General features: G+C 48.4%; 1 protein-coding gene across 2 annotated transcripts in view; it reads left to right on the plus strand.

Moving 5' to 3' along the window:
• LOC135913357 (glycine receptor subunit alphaZ1-like) overlaps positions 1-20,499 on the plus strand; it is a 191,165-nt gene that overhangs the window by 119,850 nt on the left and 50,816 nt on the right. For both annotated transcript variants that reach the window (XM_065445956.1, XM_065445957.1), the window contains exon 2: positions 20,336-20,428. In XM_065445956.1, the coding sequence (XP_065302028.1) occupies positions 20,336-20,428 (93 nt within the window). The remainder of the gene's footprint in view (positions 1-20,335; positions 20,429-20,499) is intronic.

A 20,499-nucleotide genomic window follows, 5' to 3' on the forward strand; every position in this document is an offset into this window, starting at 1 on the left:
GGCTCTGCGTGTGCGGAAAGCGCAGAAGAAATGCAGCGGAAACGCACTTCGCAACTCGTGTAATTGTGACTTCTGTACGTTACATGTTCATAATTACCGATATACACCGCAGTATAACTTTCCACGGCTCGTTTCGAAGGCAACACCGCATTCACTAGAGGCGCGTTTGCACCGCTTGGAAGCATCGAACTCGTGGCTGAGTGGTAGCGTCTCCGTCTCACACTCCGGAGACCTGGGTTCGATTCCCACCGGGCCAATCTTGGAAATTGCTTTTTATTTATGAAGCGCCTGCCGTCATTTATCGCTCACGGTCAACGCCGCCGACGCCGACGCCGACGACACCGGCTTTTCTGCGACACGAGCTCCTTAACGCTATCGCGTTAAAATGTGGGGGCTTTAGCTCCTTGAATATAGGACTCTGCCTAGGCACTGCGGGGGAGGTTTCTTACCGCGTGTTGTATGCGTTTGTCCCCTAGACAAGCCAGCATTGCGTAGTGCGGCCTAATTTGTTTACGTTCCGCCTGGCTGCCCGCGCGGTGAGGCAGTGGGCACGGACGCCCCATTTGGTGATCGCTGTGTCTGAAGAGGCAAGGTTCTCACTGGCGTTGCATAAGTCACGGGTCGCTTTTTTCGTCGCGATGACAGAGTGCATTTTTTTACAAGCACTGCTCCAGGAGGGCACATCGAACAGGCAAACGGAGGCCTTAGGAGGGCACCTGAGGTTATAATAAAGCAGGCGGCGCAGTTTCTCCATGGCACCAAAGGGGTAGAGGGGGGATCAAAGCTGGGAGCAGGGCGGCCCGTGGTTTGGGGCCGCGGAGGCCGGAGCGTTCCAGGGGGTGTTCGCATAAAAAAATTGTCTGTCCGGGATAGCGGACAGCCGATCATATATACACCCCTGGCACGCGCAGGCCTCGGCGAGCCCCGACCCACGGACCAGACCGGGTTCTAGCTTTGGTGTTCGCGTTGCCGCTTTGGTGTCCTGGAGGCGGCGCCGCCAGTAATGCGAAATAATGGCACGTTGTTACAATTAGTAAAACACACGATTGAATAAATACGATTCCGTCCAGCCGCCAACTTGTGACGCTAAGTTCAGCACTACCGCGCCCTGCAACTTTAGCAACACCAGTCAGAACTTTGCCTCTGAAGGTACGTCGAACAGACTTGCTAAGGACTTCTAGATTTTCAGTATATATGGCCCGGGCTCTGCTACGGTCTCAAGCTATGATCCGCCACGATTGACTTAGCACGCGACTCGCAGGTGCGAGACACTCTGTCTGACACAGCGTTCGTCAAATCGGGCCTCAGTGCCCGCTGCTTCACCTATTTTACCGCGCCGGCAGCCAGCGTCCGAGCATAAACTCGACCACACACGGCAATGCCGGCATTTCTAGGGGACAAACGCCTACAATACGCGCTAAGAAACCTTCTCCGTAGTGCCTATTGGCAGAGTCATATATTCAAGGAGCAAAATCTCCCAAACTTTCTCTCTCGCGCCCGTGCTTACTCGCGCCTGCGCAGAAACGGCTGGCGATCCCTCAAATGAACATCTCGTTTGCAACAGCAGGTTGGTTGCTAATGGATAGTCTTAGCTTGGATACGTTTGGCACGAGGCACCAGACGGCGCCCAGTTTTCTAACGTCTTTACGTTTGCGTTTCTGTACGGTAAACTAAATGACTTTAAAGGACGTGCGCCGTAACGTCCCGCAAAGGTGCTCACGTTTAATGTACGTAACGCGACAAACGCTATTCTAAAACTATCTAATGAGTTTGAAATGGCCGGAGATTATTACGGCGCACTTAATCATAGTGTAGTGGTCCTTCTGCATGGTCGCCGTAACGACGTCAGTTTAAGTTATCTGTGCGTGCTGAACGCGTTGGTATTAAGACGTGCTTTCACATGGCAGTTGCAGATACAAAATGTTTCAAAGAAGCAAGTCATTTATTAGGCGATCTTGGGACCAGCAGAACAAAGCAACTCAAAAGCAGCAGTAATGATCTTGCTGTGGGCGGTCTTCGAACCGAATAGGCTCGGCCTCTCTTAGGAGGTTTATCGTACATTAAGGTTGGTCGGTGGTTGCTGCGGTTTCAGGTTGCTGAAGCGGTAGTTCGTTTTCTGAAATCCACAGACCTTGCGACAGACGCTCTGGCAACGATGCCTGCTGTCTCTGATTCGAGCACGTAATTTAGGCAATTTTACGCGTCTTTACCTCTTGATTCATATTCATATCCCTCTTTACGGTTTGCTGCCCAAGCAAAAGTAGCAAACCAAATTATTCTGGTAAACGCTTTCTCTCTCTCTCTCTCTCTCAGTGTGAACAGAGCAACAAAATGGGCTAGTTGACGAAGAATAATATTGGCTAACTGCGCAATGAGTTTTACTAGAAGTACACAAAAGAACGCCTTACATGACGAGTGCTTCGCGTGTTTCGTCTGTCCCGACAAAGTACAGGTAGCCAATTTGGCTTTGATAAAAAAAGAAGAAGAAAAAAAGACACTTTACGTATTTCTCGCTACGGACGCGCCGATCGCCACAACAGAAATGTGGTATCGTTGCACATCTGCGCCTAAAATACAATGCAAGGTAAACGCGCGGGTTCACTCCGATCTCCAAAAATCGCACCATGCGATGCAGCCGACAGGCGTGCCGCCCGCTTTCTTCTTCCTGCGGTGAGCGAAGTCGTTCGAGTGGGACACGGAAGTCGCCAGTAAGTCGAGCTTGGTTTACTCCACCTGATCTATGTCAAACAGCTCCGTTGTAGCGCACCGAGAGAGTGTTTCGCAAGAGAAAAGGACATCGCATGCTGGCACCAAGCCCGGATGTCGCGTGAAGTGCCGCCATGAGTGTTTCGCGAAGCGTTATGCGGACGCTGGTTTAGAAGCTGCAGGCGAAACAAAGAAACCGAAAAGGAACTTCCTCGCATAAAGCGTTTGCAAGCGGCACGGTGTACGGAAGCGATGCAGTGTATACTGAAGGCGCACGCCAGTCAGAGACCCATGGTGTCAGCGAATGGACAAACGAATCTCGGCAATTCGAGCGGGCAGAGCGCCCAAGTATAGCTTTCTTGCCCTCCCGCATGGCGAGCCTTTCTTCTCTTGTTAATTTTTTTTTCGGACGCCATAACAATCAAAGCTGCTAAACCAGACCCTAAGTATAGGGTTATACCTAACACGATAACGACAGTTCACCTCGTGTTTCCTTCGCACTTGCGTGATCACAATGTTCGTCTTTGTTCCTTTCGCACTTGCTCGAGCATCGGCGGAAGAGGGTGGTACGGGCACGACAGGAAAAAAAAAAAAACAGTGATTACGTGACCCATTGCTTTTGCTTCTTGTCTCATTCAAACTCCTGCACGGCGGCTGCTCGCTCTTTCTATTTTAACAGTTCCGTTCGTGAAGCTCGGTCTTTTTTTTTTTCTCTCCAGTGAGCGCAACCCATCATGTGAAATAAAAGTTTATGTAGTCTCGCTAGAATTGAGACTGCAAAGCGCTGCTTGAAACTTCTTGAATCAGCAGTTTCTGCGCATTTGTTTGAAGGCGCAAAGTACTCTGAGGAACTAATTGAAATTCAGTATCGTGCTTAGGAAAGCGCCGCAAGAAGTGTTTTGCTTCGCACATAACATATTCTCTTTCTTTCTCGCTTCTCCCCTGGACACAGCATAGGAGTCGAGCACCTCGGGATGGCATGAATATTTAAGGTGGACACGAGGAAACCGAGATGATATCTCCGGTCTGGCACGTCCCTGATATTGAGGCTTATTGATTTCTTACCCCGTTATACACTTGCCCGAGCAGGGTGGCTCGCGAATTGCCGTCAATAAGTGAAAGCTTGGCCTCAGGAGCTACTCTAATGGCCTACCGAGCGTTACGAGTGCACAACTTTCTAATTCCCGAAAAGTGGAAATTTCGAAGCAATTACGCACGCGGTTGTGGCTGCGTGCCGAAGGGTTTCCGATTTCTTCTCCTGATTACGCGGCGCATCGTATAACTACGCTAAATGCAAGGCAGCATTTACAACTAACTCGGCTGATACACGTAGTAGTAGTCTTATATAGCTGCTCTTCGAAGGCAAGCTATACTACCACCTGCATTTGGTCTTGCAAAAACCTGCAGCATTATGCTTGAAAGGGGCCTTCCAGCATCACGCTTCTTATCCTACGTGCTATCGCCCTTCAGCTCACGAAAGCTAGCTCCGTCTTTCGTTTTTTTTCTCAAGCTGCTCTGGCTTAACGTGCAGTCGGGTACAAATGGGAAACGACACTTATTGAGTGGTTCCTAGTGATAAGTAACATGGTTGATGCTACTCACCGTTCATTTTATCTGCAACGGAACAGCTGCGCAAGCTTAACGGCACCCGCCGCGGTACAGCCCAGTGGCTATGGCGTTGCGCTGCTGAGTTTTGAGGTCGTGGGTACGATCCTCGTCGCGGGGGCCACACTTCGATGGGATCGAAATGCAAAACACACTCGCGTATCAGATTCCGTTGGACGTTATAGAACCCCAATGTGGTCTAAATTAACCCCTGAGTCCCCCCATATACGGCATGCCTCACACATGGTATCGTGGTTTCGGCTAGTAATGCCCCGGATGGATGGATGGATGTCAAACTTTAACGAAAATCCTGAGGTACGCGACTCAGCGCACTGCGGGCCGCTCCCACGATGGGACAGTCAGGCCATGCCCGACCGCCGCATCGTGGGCCCTCTGGACAGCCCATAGTTGTGCCCCGGCATCGGGGCTCTTGATAGCGGAGAGCCACTTGTCCTCATCGACTTGTTCCGTGCCTCACAATGAGGAGCAACGCCAGTGCATATGGTCTAGACTAGCGAAGTCATTGCAGTACCTGCAAGAACTACTGGCATGAGTGACGGGATAAAGCTTGTGGAATAAAGCCGGGCTGGGATACGAGCCTGTTTGCAATAATCGGAGGGTCAATGCTTGCGCTCTATTTAACTTCTTGTGAGGAAGCGGAAAGACTCTCCTGCCGAGATAAAAGTGCTGCGTAATTTCATTGTACATTGTCGGTTGATCTCTGTTCTCCACCACTGCGGGCCCGCGGGGGAGTTCACCATGGTCGCGGAAAGGGAGACCTCGCGCCTTGGAGTGGGCCACCTCGTTCAGGTCTTTTTTTTTTTTGTTCAGGCTTAAGAGTCGATATTTTCTTCTTTACTTTTTCTTTTTTAGCTGCCATCGAAAGCGCACGTGTGACAGTGGTTATGTACGTGGATTCTCGGCACGCGCGCTACATCATCGCGCGACCCTTTTTTTCTGTGCGTTATAGCTGGTTTCTACGCAGCATTCGTTTCTCCTGAAACGCTCGCGAACGGACGAGTGGGCATGCGAAGGAAGGGTGCAGAAATGGGCAGCGGCGGCGCCGTCGGAACCACTCGATCGCGCTCGGCGCTCACAATTCCCGCGGTGGACGCCCCCGTGGCCGACGTGGTGGGGCGGCACGTCGTCGCTAAGCGCTCCACGCCCAGCTTATAGCCGGGTCCCGGCGGTCTGGACTCCCTCGCCGACCGAGCTACCGTGCGCCACACGCGCACATCGTCCGTCTGTTTGTTATGCGCACCGCAGCTCGAGCACGTGCGATGACGTAAAAATGGCCTCCCCCCCTCCCCCCCTTTCCCGGTCTTCTGCGAACCGCCGAAACCATCACTTCCTTTCGTCGGCGAGCTCCAGCTATCACCAGAAATAGTAAAAGAACCAAGAAGGAAAAGAACAGAAAGAGAATGCGGCCTCGGTGAACGAAGTGCAGAAAATGTGGTAGACGGCAGAGTTCACGAAAAGAGAAAAAAACGAGAAAAGCAAACAAACAACAAAAAGACAATAGAAAGATGGGCCGTTAACTCCCTGGTGTACGTATGCCGCGTAGAAACCAGACAAGGCTAAAATGCTAATGCGAAGGTCGCGGCTACGCGTGCAAGAGTGAGAGACAAAAAAAACCATGGCGCCACAATGAGCAAGCATGTCGTGTTTCTAGGTTTTTTTCTTTCTTTTTTCTTGTTTTTTTTTAATACGGCAAGTGCGCTGCATGCTGGGAGTGCGTGTGTCGCAAGTGAAAGTGATGAAACTCAATTCTACAGTAATCCAGATTCCTTTTTGCCGTGACGCAAGGAAGCAGTGAACGTGCCGGAAGGGAACCTCTGCGCTGGGGAAAGCCCGTACACTCTGTGACCGAGAATAGCAGCTTAATTCGCGCTTTGTAGGCGTTCGTGCAATCTGGAAGGATTTCATTGTGTGTATCGAATGCGTCGACAGAACATAGAAGGAATCATGCGATGGTTTCTAGATAAAATTAGTGAACAGCCTCACGTTGCATTTTGTTCTAGACGCAATAATGTCTAACACTCCGCTAAAAGACGCCAGTTCGCATATTCACTGCACTGTTACTCTCAGTATTAGCTCAGTGTGCAAACTGGTGTCTCTTCACTACAGCCAGTTATTGGGCCAGCAACCTTTTGCCTAACTTCGCAATATAACGAGTTGAAGTAAAAAAAAAAAAATTGGAGTGGGAAATAACCACATCAAGTTATCATGAAATTGACCAAATCAAATAAATCGCATTAAATTACGAGCCTCTAGGCCTTTTCTGTGGTTTCTGCAGTGACAACTTCTGCAGTTTAAGATCACTGACAAACTTCAAGAACAATATATTCGCACAAGAACATTTCACGTTTATTCAAAACTACGTATCGTATGGTGCATAGCTTTTGCCTACAAAGGTGTAAAATGTAATAAAAGAAGTGCAAAAACAAGTTTTATTGATACCTCCGCGCTTTCCAGCATTAAAAAAAATTGAGGAGACCATATCTATGCCTTACACATTGTACTGGGATTGTGCCATATGACAGTCACAGGATAACTTGAAGGCCACTTGCCTTGCGCACAAGTCAAGTCGCAGGCTTAAAATGTCTTCGTTACTCTGCATTTGTTTCTCTGAAGCTTTGCGCATTAAGGTAAATTCAGCAAAAACAGTAGTGTATGAGGTGGTGTCTTCATGAAGCAAATGTCACTGTCATACGTACCGGCCAGGCAACTCAGTGAACGCTTCAAAATGTATTGGCAGTTGCTTGGAAGTTACAAACGTGATGACAATACTGTAAGTGTTCTGCTTAGCCACAATGGCGGACGTTTACAGAACGCGGTAAAAATTTAATGTTCGTGTTCCCGTTAGCTGACTTAGTCTTGACCAGAATATGTTAATAATTTTTATTATTAGCTGCTTCTCGCGCCCATTTTATAAGCCACAAAAATACTTCTCACGCGCTGCTTTTATTAATGGGCGCCATTTCATTGCAACATCACTGCTTGAATATTCCACGCTATCTTACCCAGAGATTGCACGATTTGCAAGCGTGAATGCTTACTGCTTTCTTTCATCCATCGCGCCCTACTAACCTTTCTAGAGTTAACTAACTTAAGTTCACGTTTGTAGCGTGAACATTCAACATTCTGTATAGTAGCGTGACTTTCAGTGACCGGCCCTACTGCGTGTGATCTGTACTGTGTTCTAACGCGTCTTCCTTCGAAGATGGGAAGTGGCGGGTTAAAACACCTTGTAGTGTACATTGTGAACTGACTACCGGTGAAACCGTGATTGCGTGCAGCTTTACTTAGCGTCTCATCGTGGAGCGCACAATTAGCCGCATAATGAACTAGCCATGGATGTGATTGATAAATGTGGAGGCTGTTCGACGCGGCGTCACTTTAATTCCGGCTGCAGAGTCGGAACTCGGCAGAACAACGTGCGTAGTGTACTGTGTTGCCTGCTCCTTGCTTTCCCTTTCCTGTTAACTGTGTATATGTGTTCAAAACACATATTAATAATAATAATCCTGCCCGCGTATTGTCTTATTTACATAGTACTGTCGAAACAGGAATAGCCTTTTGCGCCAGTACACCGGTGCAGTTCTTAAAATGCATCGGCCTTAGTGACCGTTTATGGTTCTGCGCATCCTTCAGCGCCTACGCAGTGTACCCTCTTTCCTCTTTCCATCCCCCTTTCATTTAACCCACACTCCCCGTGCAGGTTAGCAAACCGAACGCTCGTCTGGTTAACCTTTTTATCTTTCGTCTCCTTGCTTTCTTTCTCCCTCTCTCTCTTCGCTGTTCAAAACAAATTTTGAAAAAACAAGCATGACGTGTTGTTCGTATAGCTATTTTTTTTTAAACCAAGCCACAGTGCAAACGAAGGACCACCTTGGCGAATCCCTCCTTCCTTTTCGGTGTACGGACTCACCAGCTTAACAGAAACAGAAGCTGTTATTTTTCGTTTCACGCATGGCAAATGGGAACATACAGTGAAAAAAATATATATATTGACTGCATTCTGTGGCTCGGAGGAAAAGAAAAGTCATAAAAAAAGAAAACGTTGCAGGGCACGAAGTGCGTGGGACTTCTTTCGCTACAGCGGCTTCGCCCAGTTTCTCCCATTACTCAAGTTGGGTAACACTGTAAACAAGTTCACAGTGCCGGCCTTCGAAGAACAACGCGGCTGCGAGAACGAAGTAAGAAAATCACTCAGAGGGAAAGCGAAGAAAAACCAACTCCCTTACGTTATGGTGGGTGGAATGCAGACCCGTCTCTGCAACGCGCAGTTCACTTTCCAAGCAGCAGAACAAATGACGCGGTCAGTTTATAGTCTGCGAAGAGAAAGCAAACGGAGCGCCCCTAGTTTTTGGCATCGAAAGAACTCTGGTCCATTGCGCGTGGGGTGCTAGTTGTGAAACAAGCGCCCACGGGTTCAGCTAGGCTTGCCGCCTAATAGAGAACCCTTGCCGTACTGCTGAAATAGTGCCAATTTCTTCCTTGTGGATTTTTATTTATTTGATCGTACTGTCACATGACAAGCTGCCCCACAGCCCGTTAAGCTGGCAGCGTACGAAACACCCAAGAAGGGTAACCTGAAGTTCTTTCTAGAGTGCGTGAAATATTTAATATTCTGATTTATGACCGCCGGCGTACTATACCGCACGGCGGAGTATAGGTGTCAAAATTAGGCTGAGCCAGGATTTTCCATAAAAGCGTTTATGCATGGTATTATTCGTTCACGATATAGCGCAATAACGCAGAGAAACGCCAAGCTTGAGGAGGGGGGGGGGGGGGACGTTCGCGTTTGCGAAATACGAGGGTGATGCAAGGAGTGAAAAGCTTTGGCTGAGTATATATAGACGCAGGCGAGTACGATTGCGACGACTGCCGCAAATGCTCGTGCGCTCTAAAACTTTCCTGAAGATGTTAGCGAAACTATTTTAGAGAGATCGAGTAGGGAGGTTACAAGGTACCTGCGCATGAATGGTGCGGCAGTGCCTTGAGCGCGAGGAAGACGAGGGTGTGTACAAATGCTGCACGAGATGGCGGTCTCTCCTGCAGGTTGATCCCACTTTACACAGAGTGTAAATGCACTCTTGCTTCCTTTCTTTTACGTATGCGTAATGCTCGTAACAGTTTTAGGTACATGCTGAGACAATTTGAACAGTCTTACTGGTGTTCATAACGGTATACGTAAAGTTGCAGATTAGACTAAAAGCTACAAAAAAGGTTTAACTGTGTTCCCGGTCACCTTGGTGTTTATAAGAAATTGTGGCGAATCCGGAGGATTTACCATTTCCTCGTACGGCCCTTCTATGGTGTCTCGAAAGAAGAAGTCCAAAAATAAGTAAATGAAGCTCTGTTGAACCACCCAGCCAAATCAGCTAGTGGGGACTTTGGTATCAAATCATTTCCCTTAAGCGTATTTTCCCATACCGTATACAGCACCTAATGTGTATTGGTTGTGGTTAGCAATGCGGGTAACAATGCTTCAGAGCAGCCTGGCCGGCCTCCCCTTCTTCACTTACATGCATCGTGCAGACACTTTGTACGCCGAGCGTACCCCGCAGAAAAGCTGTATGCATATGTGAAACCTCAAGGGCCGTTTAAATTGTACCTGCCGCTACAAGTGTTGTACAGCCATGCTCGACTAATAAATCTTCTCTGGAAGCGCTTTAATGGTGAACCACTACAATAGGGAGCTATAGTAGAATGCTTCCGAGAAAAAAAAAAAGGATACATCTGCTTATTTCTATAGCTGAATAATTCTGGTCCCTTTAAAAATTGAAGGTATATATAGGGCCACTTGCGTCAATTTCAGCCGCTGCATTATTCAGTAAGCGCGCTATCTTCGGAGACCTCTGTCTCGCCTCACGCTGCAGTCGGAAGCGTTTGCCGCCGGTGGAATGACGCCCATTAGGAATGCGCCCTCGCTTCCGTTATAATGGGACTGAGCTACTGCAGGTCGTTGCGTTAGACGAGCGATGGTCAATCGACGTGCGCCGCGCGTGTGTGTTACCGAAATTCGATTACGCCCACGCTGAACGAAGCCGTGCGGTGTTTGGAGAAGCGGCGGCGGTGGCTCGGGGTAATGCCGTCTCGGGCGGGAATGCGCGAGATGGCGCTATGAGATCTTATGAACGGCTTGTTGTGCCACGCGTTCAAACGGAAATTTCAATCGGGAAATGCCAGACTGGTGTATGGAGGCCAGTGTGTGTATGGGTCAGTAATGGCAATTGCCGAGGAATCGGTCTACGATTGGCCACGCAGAAAAGTCGTCTGAAAGCCACATCTGCCAATGTCGCAGCATCGCAACGCTAATTGTCGCAATATACCGCTGAATGTAAACGCGAAAAGGAGCGACGCGATGGCGCGCGGGAAATAACTTTTTTCTGTGTTATCGTTTCAAGAGTCAACGCTGAATACGCCACTACGGGGTTCCTATGGGAGTAATCCACTGCTAAATTCCTGCTACACGTTACGCACATTGTTGATAGTGAAATTTAGGATTTTGTGTGCTTTGATGTGAGCCACATTTAGCCGAATCTGGTGCAGGCGAGCTTAATGCTGCGGAAGCGACGAGAACGGCCATGGTCCGTCACGTGATTAAGTAGGCGAACGGGAAAGATGCTGCAATAGGAATGTGCTGCACTGGAAGCAAGCGTGCAGCTGCAAGCCTTGCTTCGTGGCAGCGATCCAGCACAGGTGCCGCTGGTGGTAGTGCTGAAAGACAGCCTTGTTGGAAGGCCGTACCCTGTGCTTTAGGACGGCGGTGAAACAAAGAAATACGTATTCGGTGCAAGTGCCAGTCACGCGTATTTTCTTTTTTTTTGCCTGGCATTTACCACTAGTAACTACACCGCCTATGTTCCTGTATCCTGTGCATAAAGGATTTGAGGCCAAGAATTAATGGCGCTTGAGGAACCTGGAGAAAGAGAGGGGAGGAGCAGACTGTTACCTCCGGGACGCCGCAGGCATGCTTGTGCTTCCGGACCTGTGGCGCAGTAGCGCATTCGTTGATTTTGTAGGAGCGGGCTGATATGCATATAGCCCCTTCGGGAATGGGGCGATAAAAGGTCGTCAACACAGAAACAGTTTTTTTTCTTGTAGGCTACTTCAGCTGGTGTGCGCGCCGTCTGTTGTCTCAAAGCCATTCAAGTTGTACCTAGCCTGACCTACCGGTAAGTTGGAGGGAAAAACCAGTCACAAAAGATGAAAGACACAAAAGAACCTATCTTTTTGTCGTTTTTGTCTTTTTTGTCTTTTATTACTGATTTTTTCCCTTCAACTATGTACCAACTGGCCCGGTTGTCAACCATTTTTTTTTTATTGAGATGAATATTAGGAGAGGTTGGCGCCTTTATGGTGGCACCGGCTACTCCTTGTCACTTGGCAAAGGAAACAAATTTCCGTAAAAAGGGAGAATAGCGACAAGAAATATGGCACTCAGTAGAATACTGGATGAATAAAAAATATACAGTCCAACAGTACATGAGTCGCAAAGTTCTGTGCATTAGTCCAGTCCACGTACGCATATATAAAGTCAGATATTTAGAACAGTCATAACACACAACACATGTAATGCACTGCAAGTACAGAACAGAGTTATACATATTGCATAAAAGTTGCGATCGCCACATACACTCTACTGGTAAGGTCATTCCTTATCGTGAGTACGGGCTACTTGCCATTCAATATGTGCAATATACCAACCTAGCTTAATAGCACAAAGCTCGAGCAGAATTTTACATCAAGGAGCATTAGCGCTATTGCCTCATCTTTATTTCTGGCCTTGGAGAGGGCATTTATACAAAAAAAATCTAAAATGTGGTTCCAGTTAGAGCTCAGTTAATATAAGTATAAATTAATTATTAGTAATTCGTGTTTGTTTATCGATACACAATTCACGTTTCACTCCAGCACATTGGAAATGACACGTGGAACTTCGCGATATGTTAATTTAGTATTTCACTGACGTCAGCGTCCTTTCGAACGGTGACCACATGCGACGCACTTCCGACGTGTTTACGGCGTGTCATCGGCCTTCGTCGATGCGTCCGCATAACGACGTGCAATGACTACGCTGGCCAGAATTAGTGCTTTTGAACATCCACTTTAATCCACAGCCGCAGGGAACGTACATTCCTAGGTCGTGACTACAGCGGGATCACCGCGAATCAGAAAATGAACTCCTCAAACCGCACGAAGCCGCGTTGGTAAAATGCCGGGAATGCGCGTCATTCTTTTTAACAGTGGGTGAGCAAAGGATACTGCCGCCCGTAGCCAACGTATTCGACAAGGGAAGTTGTCTTCATCAGCCGGCAACAAATTCTTTCCTTCGTAGAGTTTATGTATACCTCCCTTTGCTCTGAGGGCGTGGAGTTTGAGTGGGTAGGAATCTGGCGAGAAGGCGACGATGCAACAAGACGCTGATAACGAAGGAACAGGAGCTCGCTCGGGTTAATGAGAAGGATACTGACGCAGGTAGAAGCTGCACGCTGGAGTTAGACCACTGGGCCAAGCATGCCACCAGGGACTAGATGTCACCGTGGTCCGCACTGACTGTCTTCTAGGTTCCGCTGGCATCGGTTCACGCAAGGAAGCTGGGCTGGTCGAGGTGTGCCGCCTCAAGATGTCGCCGCCCGCAGTTCTTGACAGCCAACAATGCTTATCCATATAAGTGTAAATATACATAACCATATCAAGCAAACTGACAGTGAAGTCACGGAAATCATAAGAAAATTAACTGTTGTGCATAATTGGAATGTATAAGTAATCGGGTAATGGACAGTGAAAGTGGACGAAAAATTTACCGGCCGCAGGTGAGAGCCGATTTCACAGCTTCCGCGTCACAGTTGCGGTTATTTACCCATTAAGGTACCGCGGCGGCCACCATTCCGCCTGCTGTAAAGCTTGTGTATTTTTGTGTGTGTACAAGATTAGCCCTGAGAAGGTTAGCCATCGCCGCTCACGGTGGGTTGCGGAAGAGCACCCTCTTGACCGCAGGCTTCAGGTAGTACGGGACCTTAGCAGCAGAAAACTGGCTCATGAAACCTCGTTCGATGCGCCATGTTATCAAGGCTACCAAAATTCGAAATTCAGGGTCCTCGATATGCAATGTACGAAGATAACAAAGACCTCCGAAGGGCTGGGTATTTTGCTAATCACAAAGTACTTATCCTGAGTTCGTGACTTTCCCGCCTAAAGCGTGTGCTGTCTCATCAAGACCTGTGTCGTTTCAGGTGGTGCGCGCGCGGAGTTAAATGACGAGGCGGAAGTAAAGTCAGTGCTGGTTAAGGGAAGTGGGAATGTTCAAGAGGAGAAACCATTTCGACATTTGCATAACCGTTACCCAGTCCCCACCTTACACTCGCCTCTACCCACCTATAGGCTCCTCGCCTTTGGTGAGCTATAACAAAAAAAAAGCAAGAAAGCAGCTGTCGCCCTGACGAAGACAAACCTCCTTCTTTGAAGCATTGACTCAGCGCTGGGGCTTCCGTTGTCTACACACTGTTGATCGCTCGGTCTCCATCTTCCTGTGAACCTTCTGTGCTGTGACAGTTAGCTGCCACTTAGGCGTTTTTTCTCACGACTGCATTCAGACCTCACATTGCTGGTGTTTATTGGCCTTAATGCGGGGCACAAGGCTTCACACTCGTTTGTAAGTGGGTCGACAACATAGGCCGAAGTGAGGCAAAAAACGTGCAGCTTCTTCAGGTGCCCAGTGGCAAGCAGGACCTTGCATGCTTTTACGAGTGCAGAGGCGTTTAATTCAGTCTTTCGTGTAAATTAACTGCGACATCCGCGCACTCCGTCGTGTTCTTCCGCTGAGTCCCGTAGGGCCCCAGACCCCTCCCCCCATCTTCATCATTTGATATCTTAATGTAATAAGATGGACAACTTGGTAAGCATTCATAGTGGTAACAGCACGAAAGGAACGACGGAGTGGTGAAATAAACACAGGACGAGCGCTGACTCACGACTAATTGAGTTGCCCGTGTCACTTATATTCCTTTGCGTCTGTATCGGTAAACTTAGTTGTGAGTCAGCGCTCATCCTGTGTTTGTTACACCCTGTCCACCGTTTTTTTCGCGCTGTTAACATTATGTTATGGTAATGCCTAGCTTTGCTTGTGAGGTGGGCCTCGCTCCTGAAAAAAAAAAGACATTCGTCTGCTTAGTTGTCCTTGTACCAGTCTTGATTAGCGCCTGAGTCCTATTGTGATCATGAGCAGAAACAGCGATAAGCAAGGAAAAACGTTCTAAACGGGAAGGTAAGTTAGTTGCTTTCAAGAAGATAAACGTGTGTGATGAGCCTTGTCAGTGGCTGTACCTTGTACTACGGGTTTGTTCTGTGTAGAATTTTTTGTCATCTTTGGTGTAGAGCCTCCTATCAGTTGTACTATACATCCACGGGACCTCTGTCGTACTGTTATTTGAGATGCGTTATTTTTTTTCGTATTTATACTTCTCCGCTACGTGACAAGATTGAAGATGTATTTCTTAAAATTATATTTTTATATATTTCGAGTTATTTCGACATATATTGCCAGGGATGAAGAGAGTAAATGTATAATAACTCGGCTTGACTATGGTCCCTCCACTTGTACAGTGCTCAGTAGCACTAAGTAATCAAAGGCTTTCTTTCGCATAAAGCAACAGGACCAATAACACAAATATAACGAAAGAAGGATCAGTGTCGCGTCAGACATTTGAAATGGCAAGAAATGTGAAAAAAAGAAATAAACACTCAATGCACCGCCGTTAGTCCTCAGCAAAAAAGCACTCATGTGAAAAGTAATCAGAGTTATATACGACACAAAAATTACCAGCATTCTTTTTTTCGTTCTTTGGGTTATTGTAATGCATGCCAATTTCCTTCTTTTTCCCCCCGTCTTCACCGTCATTTTGTAGTTATTGATGCCGTAAAGCTTTAGTTTTTCTGGTGAATAATATTTTTATTCTCCTCTCTTTTTCTCTTCCTTTTCTATCCTCTTAATTCTAAATTATAAGCAGGCGTCCTGTCCCGTCCTGTTGTATAGTCGCCGGCCCGCTTTTGGCGAAGACGATCCTGGAATGCCGGCCTGTACGCGGTCGTCATCAAGGCCTTATTGAAGCTTTTACGCTTGAATGACCTATTAGAGAGAATTTCATACTCCCATAGGGCCTCCTTTATCTTTTTTTCGTGCGTTTGCTCTTTCTCCGCTGTTCTGTCAGTCGTTATTGTTCTCTTACCCTTCCCCCAATGTAGAGGGTAGCAAACCAGAAGCTTTTCTTCCAGTCAACCTCCCTGCCTTTCCCATCTCATCTTCTCTCTCTCTCTCTTTCTCTTCTATGCTTCTGAACTTATATAAACAACCGCAGCAATACTAACAGGCAGGCCAAGGCGATTCCTACTTCCTCTATGCCCGCCTAAGTAAATAATGACAACTCTGACCAAGCACGCACCAATAAATTCCTGCCCTGGCAAAAGCTTTTCTTTCACTCGTATCTCGAAAGTAAATGCTGGGATAAAAGTAAGTAACGGAGTTTCTCGGTAGAAAAATCGCAACAGGTTCGAATACATCACAACAAGCGCTGCTACCAAACTTACATCTTCACATAGTCTTCGCACTCCATTTGTATTTCCTGTCTGGTACTGCGTCTGAGCATCCATAAAGCATCAGCTATCATCGTTCACATCGGCCGAGTTCTCTAGCTTCCCAGCGTTCAGCCACGCGCTGCATTAACGAAATAAGTGCGGCAGCCTGTCTGTTCCCAGGCGTAGGCAACCGCACGAAACCTTGCTCTGAATCCCTTTTCAGAACTTTCGTAACGACTAGCGTCGCTTGTTAATGAAGTTTTCACACATATTTTACGATTAATGTACGCACTGCGGAAGCATTACTTAGTCTTCGTTAAATCTGCATCCGACAAACAACATTACCGCCAAACTTGTTCATATACCTTAAACACACTTGTCGAAACTTATTTGGCCTTTTTGCATTATTTATTTATTTATTTATTTATTTACGCGCAGGCGTATTGTGCTGAAGCACGCACCGCAAAGAAACTAATAATCCCGCAAGCACACAATCTTTCTGCCAAATGATGCCCGGTACCTTTCTTCACAAGCTATGTACATGTGCCGTTAGCTATGCATGCGTCTAGTGTGTTCATTATCGTCATCTGTCTTTATATTGTTTTTATTCCGGAGAAGAACTGTACGTGAAAATATTACCACAGAAAGCTCATCGTTCATAGCTGACAACGAGCTTTCGCGAAAACGCGAGCGACCAGACTTTCGGACGCATTTTCGGCAGCGTACAAAACTCTGCTCTTTGGGGCTTCCACGGATGCAAACACACTGGCGCGAACACGTGGAAAGTACGGAACCCTACGCTACTTATCCTGGATGATTTAGGACTCGATCAGTCAATGACTTGATGTTCCTGCAGATTTTGGAAGCGCGCTATACAGTTCTTTCTACATGCCTTTCGCTCATTAGTCACACGCACGTTCATCTCTCTTAGCGGCTGTATTGCGTGCCTGTAGGAACTGCCGTGAGTTTAAACTGCCTTAACTGCGCATGAGAATTCTGGCGGTTGCATACTTCGTTGGAATACTGGAACACGAGCACACCTCTCGGGGAGCCTAATCACCCTAAACGCGTTTGCTCAGATATTTAGTTATTGTTTTTCTTGAAGCAGGCTGGTGCTGTTTCAACCCGAATGAGCGATTTTCTCTTGCTTGACCACACGAAGTGCAGCCGCGTGTGCCTTCACGTTAGGTCGCATGGAAGGCCTGCGGTGTCCTTCATCATATCCTCGAGGAGGAGGAGTGTTAATTGCTTGCTGCAGACAAACGTGGCCTTGCAAAAATTACCAGCAATTTCTCCGGCTGAGCGCCACTTATCTAGCGCTGGGTGAAGGCTGAAGCCCGTCACACTAAATCTGGAAACACGAGGGATTATTAATGACGAAGATGAACTTGAACCCGGGTGCAACAGGCTGTGCGCCATCCGTTCCACGTCGCCCCCCCCCCCCCCCGGCTCCCAACTTACGCTCTATAACCCAGTATCACGGAGAAAACTTACGAGGAGTCAAAACGCCTCCCTCCTAATTGTACAGTGTACTCGCAGGAACAAAAATATCGCGTGACTTTCACCCTGTCGTTCTTACTATGCTTTCGCTTTTTTCTTTCCGCCACGACGATGTGTAGCTACTAGTAGCGAGGCCTGTTGTTAAGGCGACAACATGAATTTGCGTTTACAACACGAGCACCTTTCTTGCAGAGTACTCTGCGCCGAAAATTGTGTGATTGCGCAAAAATTGCGCGATTGAAAATCGCTGGTATGCGGCATATTTTTCCCAACTCCCGCGGTGGCTGCTCACGTGAATCGACTGTCTACACTCGCGTAACTCGCGTGACTTGCCCGCCAGAAATGAGAGGCTGCGCGTAGAAGAGCTCGTATAGCTGAGAAATCAATGAAACGTAGCCTCCGTGATCTTTATGTCTCCCAATTATTGGAGGCCCTCTAACCTGGAGGCTGCGAAAGCATAAGCTACGTTTCATTCTGTTCCGGTCCTTTAGAAATAGAACAGTGCAGTTCTATACGACAAGCTCTCGTTTGCGTGTAATGTCGCTCATTTAAGCCCACCCACTCGTGACGTGATAGCCTGGTTTACGTGCAACTTAATCCCCTATACTTCATCTTAGAGCGAGCGAGAGAGAAAGATAGAGAGAGAGAGAGACTATATAGTGAATCCTGGAGATGTTTGCCTGGCAGCATGCCTAGCACGCTACTCCAGATGAAGAGGATGAAAAACGAAATGATGCGTACTGTTCACAACTAAGATACACAACGTGCACAACACTCAACATTCGAATGAAGTGTCTCGTTGAGACCAGTGCCTCGAAGGAAACACAAAAGCGCCTTCGTTGCCCGAGATGCGCAGGTAGCACTGTAGTTCGTGGGCTAAGGACGTGACTCAAGAGATGAGGCAGTCTTGAATGTCGAGTGCAGTCATGACAGCCATTCTTTGTAGCTTAAATAGCCTGCCAAGTGCAGATTATATGGGATACGTGTTTCCGCACTTTTATTTTTTAGTTTTTGCAGAGAACGCGAACTGACTAAGAAAACAGAAAGAGGACGGGAGAAACGCTGAGAAAAAATGGATAGGTTACAACTCGCCCGCTTTTCTATTCTGTAGACCTTACGCGTTTGGTATTAAATAAGAAGCAGTTTGCGTGTATCGCGTTTAGAAGAATTCAGCGTCAACATTATTTATTTGCTACAACACTACGGAATATGCGGTTAAATCACCGCAACAATGGCTGGGTGCTGTCGCTCGTACAAAGCTGACCAATCTTCGAATTGGCTGTAATGGCTTTAATGACTAATGTTAACGGAACGTTCTTGGGTAGAAATTTAGCAAATTCGTGTGCCCTATTTTGTTCCCTACCATTGGATGAAGCAACACTAATAAAATAGCTACTTGCTTCATTCATTATTGGCTGAGATTATGAAAAGAGAGGAGGAGAAGGAAAAAATTACCGACGATTACGTTACTTCCTAATGCGAAATTTGAGCGCAGCAAATAAGCCTGTAAACTGTCGCCGGAAAGCATTTGTTGCACCCTGACTGTTTGCGAGCCTTTGTTTGCGTTTGGCCTCGGCCTCGGCCGCGCGAACGGTAGAGTCTTCTCTGCGACGGCGATGAGCTTCTGCTTCAGCCTCGCTTACTGCTGGTTGCTCTTGACGGCGGCGATGAGCCTCCGCTTCGGCGGTGCGAACGGCAGGGTCTTCTCGGCGGCGGCGATGAGCTTCTGCTTCAGCCTCGCTTACTGCTGGTTGCTCTCGACGGCGGCGATGAGCCTCCGCTTCGGCGGCGCGAACTGCAGGGTCTTCTCGGCGGCGGCGATGAGCTTCTGCTTCAGCCTCGCTTACTGCTGGTTGCTCTCGACGGCGGCGATGAGCCTCCGCTTCGGCGGCGCGAACGGCAGGGTCTTCTCGGCGGCGGCGCTTAGCCTCTGCTTCGGTGACGCGTACTCCTGGATCATCTCGACGGCGGCGACGGTAAGCTTCTGCTTCGGCGGCACGCACCTCTGGATTCTGACGGCGACGGCGCTGGGCCTCTGCTCTGGCAGCTCGTTTAGCAGCAGCAGCAGCAGCAGCAGCAGCAGCAGCAGCAGACGGAGGACTTCCATCGGTCGTCTCGCTCATGGCTCAGAAAGAACTGGCAGATAATTTCGCAGTGGCGAACGGCAGCGGCAATTTCGGCTCGGGCGGTGCACATATACAGATCCGCCGCCACCGATCTGGCTCTCTGATTGCCACCGCACAGGGGTTGCGTTGGAGGAGGAGCGAAGAAAGGAATTAAGTTCGAGCCGGCGCTTTGACAACCGGAGACTCGCAGGAAGAGGGGGGGGGGGGGGGCGGCGTGTACACCCAGCGGCAAACGATGGGGGCAGAAGCGCGCGCAGCAAGCGGACAACACGATAAAGGGAGGAGGGAAGAGATAGCAGCGACTGACTGATGCCGCTGACGCCGATAGTGAGTCAACCCCAGCTGCGGAGTTGGTTTCAGGGACAACGCCGCCGATGCCGACACAAACAATATGATACCCTCGCTTCCGCAGCGCTAAGAACCAGGTCTAGCCGTGGGAAGGTGGTCACGTATTCGTCGACGTGCCGGGGCCTACGTGAAATAACCGGCGCGTCGGCAACTGAAGAGCACCCTATCCGCCACACAAGAACAGGGGGGGGGGACCCTTTCCTCCTCTTTCTGCATGGCGGCGACGGTGTTCTATGCAGTCACGTTATCTTGACTCTCTAGCGGCGTCAGCGGCATCCAGCGGTATCAGTCGGTCGCTGCTAGCGCTGGGGGGATGAAAGGGGGGCGGAGCTGGTTACGAGGCCGACGACAACGCCGACGACGACGCGAAACCCAGGAACGGACGCCAAAGAGCTGCGCTCTAAAACATTCATTAAAAAAAAGAAGAAGACAAGAAGGTGTCTTTCTGCTTGTGCTCTTTCTGCCAGGAGGCGCCCTCAGTTCATGGCTCCTGCGGCTCTTGCTGTCTCCCGGTCCCGCCGCGCCATTTGCAAAATGAAGAAGACCCCTCATTTTGAACCGTACGTTAGTCTGCTCTTTAACTCTCACGTGTTGTCGTCGTCAAGTCCTTAAATTCCGCGCTCTATATCCT

The sequence above is a fragment of the Dermacentor albipictus genome, chromosome 4, assembly GCF_038994185.2.
Source record: "Dermacentor albipictus isolate Rhodes 1998 colony chromosome 4, USDA_Dalb.pri_finalv2, whole genome shotgun sequence".
Lineage (NCBI taxonomy): Eukaryota > Metazoa > Arthropoda > Arachnida > Ixodida > Ixodidae > Dermacentor > Dermacentor albipictus.